This window comes from Morone saxatilis, unplaced genomic scaffold (assembly GCF_004916995.1).
Source record: "Morone saxatilis isolate NCDOM2014 unplaced genomic scaffold, NCSU_SB_2.0 Contig21, whole genome shotgun sequence".
Classification (NCBI taxonomy): Eukaryota; Metazoa; Chordata; class Actinopteri; family Moronidae; genus Morone; species Morone saxatilis.
In genome coordinates, this window is record NW_023339774.1 from 837,422 (window position 1) to 843,264 (window position 5,843).

The 5,843-nt window shown below is 41.5% G+C and overlaps 1 protein-coding gene across 1 annotated transcript in view; it reads left to right on the forward strand.

Moving 5' to 3' along the window:
- The first annotated feature begins 813 nt into the window (after positions 1-813).
- The window catches only part of LOC118332806 (nuclear receptor subfamily 5 group A member 2-like), a 14,023-nt gene continuing 8,993 nt past the window's right edge, over positions 814-5,843 (forward strand). The window contains exons 1-3 of the mRNA XM_035668236.1: positions 814-818; positions 2,447-2,582; positions 3,571-3,718. Of these exons, the coding sequence (XP_035524129.1) occupies positions 814-818; positions 2,447-2,582; positions 3,571-3,718 (289 nt within the window). The remainder of the gene's footprint in view (positions 819-2,446; positions 2,583-3,570; positions 3,719-5,843) is intronic.

Consider the following 5,843-nt stretch of genomic DNA (forward strand, 5'->3'; position numbering starts at 1 on the left):
AGGCAGGGAGGTCCAGGAACCTGGATGGCTTGCTGCTGTAATGGAGTTCGTTCAATAACACATTTAAGTCTTTCATTGGTTGGACTTTGGTTACTTGCTTTGGTGTGTCTGAGTAAATCTGTGTTTGATCCTGGTTGATGTTGTTGGTTCGTTGTGTTTGTGTGTGTGTGTTGGTGTGTGTGTGGTGTTGTGTTGTCTTATGTGATTGATCATGATCTGAGATAGAATCTTGTATTCCATGATTCTCTTCCGCTGCTGAGTTCCTCTATTCCTTGAGCTCCTTTGAACCTCTTCATAGACCTCCACTGATCTCAGGATAAAGAAGATTGAGTGTTTGGGTGTGTGGAGGAGGAGGAGGCAAGAGCAGAAGTCCCTGCAGCGTCTAGGCTGTCTGTGAATTCTCGTATATCCGAGTGGATTAAGGTCTGCAGAATAATTTAAGATCAGTTAAGAACCTGGGACACATCAGGTCAAAGTAGAGAACATTGGAAATACGATAACCTCATCTTTACTTTTCATTATTCAGATCCCTCTGCGACATGATGCTTTCTGTTGATCATTTTGCAGTTTAATATATTCAACTTTCTGCTAAAAATGATATCTTAACTACCTAAACTGTATTGCCACAAAGAGAAACCTCGGTTCTTTTTCCTCATCAGTTCTGTGACAGCTGTCAGTCAACCTACGAAAGCCTGTATCTATATAAGAGGCTGATACTGAATTTCAACTCTAATTATCGCACAGTAGCAACAGTTTTGTGTTATTTAGAGCTTCCTTTAAGACTTTTGGCATCAATCATTTATCAAAGATTCGATGTGGTGAGAATGTAGTAATGTTGGTGTATTGGAATAGGTGGTGATGATGATGAGGTGGAGAACTTTTTAAGTGTGTTGTCCCGGCGATGAAAGTCTGAATGATCTTCTTCTCAACCACAGCAGCTCCACAGGAACACAACACAGGAAAATACATTTGACATACATAACGTATGTGTTACCCTATGATATACAGCTTTGGGTTTAAACTTGACTATTATTTGTTTGGTTTGGCTCAATGTTTAATAAGTTTTCCATTTTTAATTCTGATTATGAGGAAATTGTGGTTTCAAGATGAGTAGATTGCCTAAAAATAGCGCTATAGGTGCGCATTATGTGATACGTAGAAATCCAGTAGACGTGAGCTTTCATGGTGGATCAAAACACCTCAGCTATTTTGGAGTTCTGTACTTGACAAAGTTTTGGCTCAGAGGTTCCAGGACCGCTGTGCACGAAGGATTTGCTTTCTTTTTTTTTATTATGATTGTGGCTATTAGCATGCTACGTTGCAGGGTTGATGTTAGCAATTTCTTATCACAAACAATTGGAAGTCAAACTGTAATGTTTATGGAGACATGAAATTAGTTAATTGCTGGTTTGTGTTTTAAGAACAATGCATTTATTTTAGTGAGTATTTTAGTGCGCCATTTTGGGCGCCATGTTGATGCTGGAGAGTTAAATATGTATACGCGGGGCTAATATGCTCATGATTTATAATATGGGTTTTTCCTGCATATAATAATTGGTGTTAACAGTTTATGTTGAATGATTAAAAAAACTAATAAGAATGAGAGACATGATGATTGAGATGAAGGGAATCAATTTGTTGTAACCATGATTTATAATACTGTTAAAAAGAAGGAAAAAAACATAATGATGTCTGGGGGTTTTAAAAGAGGTTCAAGGATATAGTTGTTTCCTCACTTGTGTGTCAGTATGTAAATTACACCTTTGAAGTATCAAAGAGATACTGATAACTTGGTACAGTAAATTGATGATAGTATAAGATTGTCTTTGGAATTTCCTGCTGTGGCAGATTGGTTATTGCAGTGCTTGCTGGATATACTTGGAAGGTCGATCACAGGTTCCTTGTCTGAAGCGAGGCAGGGTTGGAGGATCTGGGAATTCCATCTTCATCATCTTCCTGAAGGACTTAATCTGCATGGCAGCAAGATAGTTAAGCGCCGCACAGCAAACATACAACAAACAACCCATTCTACCCGGAGCACAATACACATTGAATAATGGGACAGCATGGGATACAACTAACTCTTTGGACTGGACTCATGACCTGTGATATCAATCAGACAGAATAGCTGTAAAGGAACTTTACTTTCAGTTCTTTTTATTTCTTTTATTATATTGGTGGACTTATGAATCTGAACTGTGATTCTACTTTTTTTGAATTGGTGAGAATAAATACCCTGTGTTTACCTTTTACATTAATCATCCCTCACTCCTTGAGTTGACTGAGTACAGTAGTCAATTAGTGTTGTTCTTCTGGGTACGTTGCAAACACAGAAGACAATGTGTGTGTGTGTGTGGTGTGTCTCTGTTGGTGAGTGTGTGTGTTGTTTGTGTGTGTGACCGTGTAAAATCTTGTTTCCTTGATTCTTGTCCTCTGAGCTCCACAGTTGCTGTTTGTTTAACTTCAGACTGACTCAGATCAGAGATGAGTGTTGTGTGGAGGAGAGGAGGACAGAGCAGAGTCTGCCAGCGCCAGCTGTCGTCTATGAAGAGTGCTGGTCCAATGATCATCCTCCAACCTTCGTAATGAATGGAGCCTCAGACTAAAGTAGAGAACTGATTCAGACTCATTTATAGAATCATTTCAAGTTCCCTCTGCTCATGCATGCTATTCTGTTGTTTTTGTGTTTATGTATTCAATTTCTTAGTGCAAAATGTATTATATTGTAACTATACTGTAGTGATACACAAGAGAAAAATCACTTTGTCCAATCTTCCTCTCAAGTCTCTGTGGACAGCTGTCAGTCCTGGAAGCTGTAATTCTAATCTAAGAGCACTGATACTAACTTTGAAAAAACCTCCTAATTTATCACAGTAGCAGCAGTTTGGGTTGGCTCATGAGCTTCTTTAAGTGTATTTGGGCATCAAATCATGTTTTCATCTAAGGTCATGTGATTGATAAATGAATGAGATGATGACTGAATGGATGGTGAAGGATTAGCTGTTAATTTTGTTGGATGAGTCTGAAATGGTTTCTCACACAGCAGCTCCACAGGAAAAACACAGAGAAAGCGTCATTTAACGATATACTTTGGGCACGCAGGAGAGGACAGATGGGCTTTTAAATTGTTCTTTTTTCACAGCAGCCATTTGACATGAAAATGGTAGGGTACGACAGGTGGTGATATACGCATGATATCCTTCTGTTGCCACTGAGCCAGAGTCAGGGGCTGCTATTGTGCACTGCTGTCTATGTGGCAAGGCTCTGCTGCCACTAAAATGGAACAGCCTTAATTAGTATCAATTGCAACTCCTGAGTTACACAAGCTGAAAGCAGGAAGTTGAAACTGTACAACGGAACAATTGTTCTTCCAGAATTTCAGACTGAATGCTAACTTTCGAAAACAGAAGTACGAGCTTTTATGTTTCTGTGACCATCTGAGCGTTCTACACAGAGCCGTTGGGCACATGTTGATTTGGTTTCACTACAGTCAACAATCATCCATTGAGTCTTATAGACATTGTTCCACGAGGATAAGGCAATGAGGGAGTTTGCTTGTGTTGGTGTCAGAGTCTGAAGGATCCAGTCCTACCTTCAAAAGCTCTGGACTCAGGTTCTTTGCAGACGTGCTTCACCGAACCTATACTGGTACCATCTGGCTTCATCAGGAGACGCTCCCTGTCCCAGTCTGGAGAAAAGACCCAGAAACAAGACAAAAGTAAACCTGTATACCTGCTGCTGATCGTGTTTCATACATTAGATAGATGATGATAAGATAGATAGATAGTGATAATAGATAGATAGATAGATAAGATAGATAGATAGATAAGATAGATATTTGTTCTTTCCAGGATTCCAACTGTTCCAGCCAGTCATCCACAAACTGATGAAATAATTAATAATATATAATAAAAAATATATAAATTAATGAATAATAATAATAATAAACAGAGGGGTCAATTTAAGAAATGAATAAAGTAGAATAAATAGCCAAATAACGAGCATGGGCTAGTGTCTAGGTGACAAGGGTCAAACCATGCTTGAAAGGTCCTAGGTGCATAAGTACGTGTCAGTCGTCAAGTGTCAATGGTCACATAACGCAGGGTGCACTGTGTTCAGTCTGCGTAGGTGGTATAGTATAACCTAAAGGGCAGACATATTGGTTTAGAGTTTTTCTCCCCCATGGGTGGAGGTTGAAGAGCTCATGCGTGGGGGAGGAAGATCTCCTCAGTCTTTCAGTGGAACGAGGACAGTGCAGCAGCCTTCCTGAAGCTGTCCTCTGCCTGTAGAGGTGCTAGTTGCGTAGATGCAGTGGATTGTCCATGATTCTGGAAGGACCTGTTCAGATGCTGTTTCTTGCTCTGCCACAGATGTCCGTCGTCCAGTCTGTTGCCAACACTTAGTTATTGTCCAATACAGTACGGCCATTTAACACTTTATACATTTATGTAGCTTGCCATGTTTTCTGCTCCAGCAATACAATTCTTGTTTCTTTGTTCTCCTTTGAAGAAAACATATTGACACAATGCTTTGGTTTTTAATGAGTAGCGCCCCCTGTCTTTGATTTAGCAGTCAGAATGCTGTTTTGTTCTCCTGTGTGCATAGTGGAATGGAGAAAACTATAACTGTGTAAGCAGTACATCACTGTTTATCAAGCAGGAAGAGGAGACCACAAGCAGCCACAGACCTTAACAAACAAGCTACATTTGCGTTCTGCTCGTGGACTGCTTTTCTTCTCTACTTAAACCACGTCGTCCTGCAGATGACTTGTAGACAAGCGCCGAAAATAAAATCCACTGAGAAAGTGCTGCTAAACATCATCAGGCTAGCTAATATACGCTCATGAAGTCTAAGCACATTAAACAGCTTAACTGTACTGTCTGTATGTTGGCACCTCAGCTCGTAAACACAGTTTTTCAGTAGGCTTACTTGTTTGTGTGCCACATTGTAGTCAAACTGTGAACACAATGCTCTCACTGCAGCCTCATACAGGTAACAAACTACTGTAAGGGTTCTGATGGGTAGCATCATAGGTAAAGGGCCCAACCTGAGATCCTCCTTCCCTGCAACACAAAACCGACGTCTGTCTCTAAAGTGATCAACCTCCCATCGGTGTGCATGTGCTTGGAGACCAGAGAGAAAATTGTTTTAAAAGTCTCTCTGTGTTAGCTTTTTCAGGACTTAATTAGGGACGAGCATGACAGTGCAAGGCCCTATTTGTAATGCAAGGTATTATTTATTTATTTCTGCCCTTCGACTTGATATTTGAGGTCGAACATGCTCGAAGTCAGGGAAAATTGCACAAAATTCAAACGTAGCGAAAATCAACCGGTATTCAATGTTCCTGTGAGGGCGGGCCAAATGCTAAGCCGACCCCGAACAGCCTCAAGACGCGTTATTGGTCACACGTAACAAATCGGTAGGCATGATCGTGATAAAAAGAGCAGAAAAGCCTCTCGGCACCCATACACGTCAAAGCCAAACAGGAAGTTCGGACATTTGGATTAGCGGCGACCAAAGGCACCGAAAAGTAGAAGCCAGCGCGAGAAACCTCCCCCAAGTTGTCCACCGCCTGGCCTGACTGCCCCCGTCATAGTTCCGAGCCCCAAAAACCTCCACCAATGGCTTGGAACAGAGCAATCCTGTGACCTCTGCGGGACCATCAATGCCTCACTCCAGCATGTTCTGTCGGGCTGCAAAACAGCACTGACACAGGGTCGGCTCAGATGGCGGCACGACCAAGTGCTCAGGAAGCTGGCAGAAGTGCTGGACAAAAGTCGGCAGGAGGCAAACAACCAGAGTCCATCAGAGAGCCGATGCAGGATCCACTTCCTCAGGCAGGG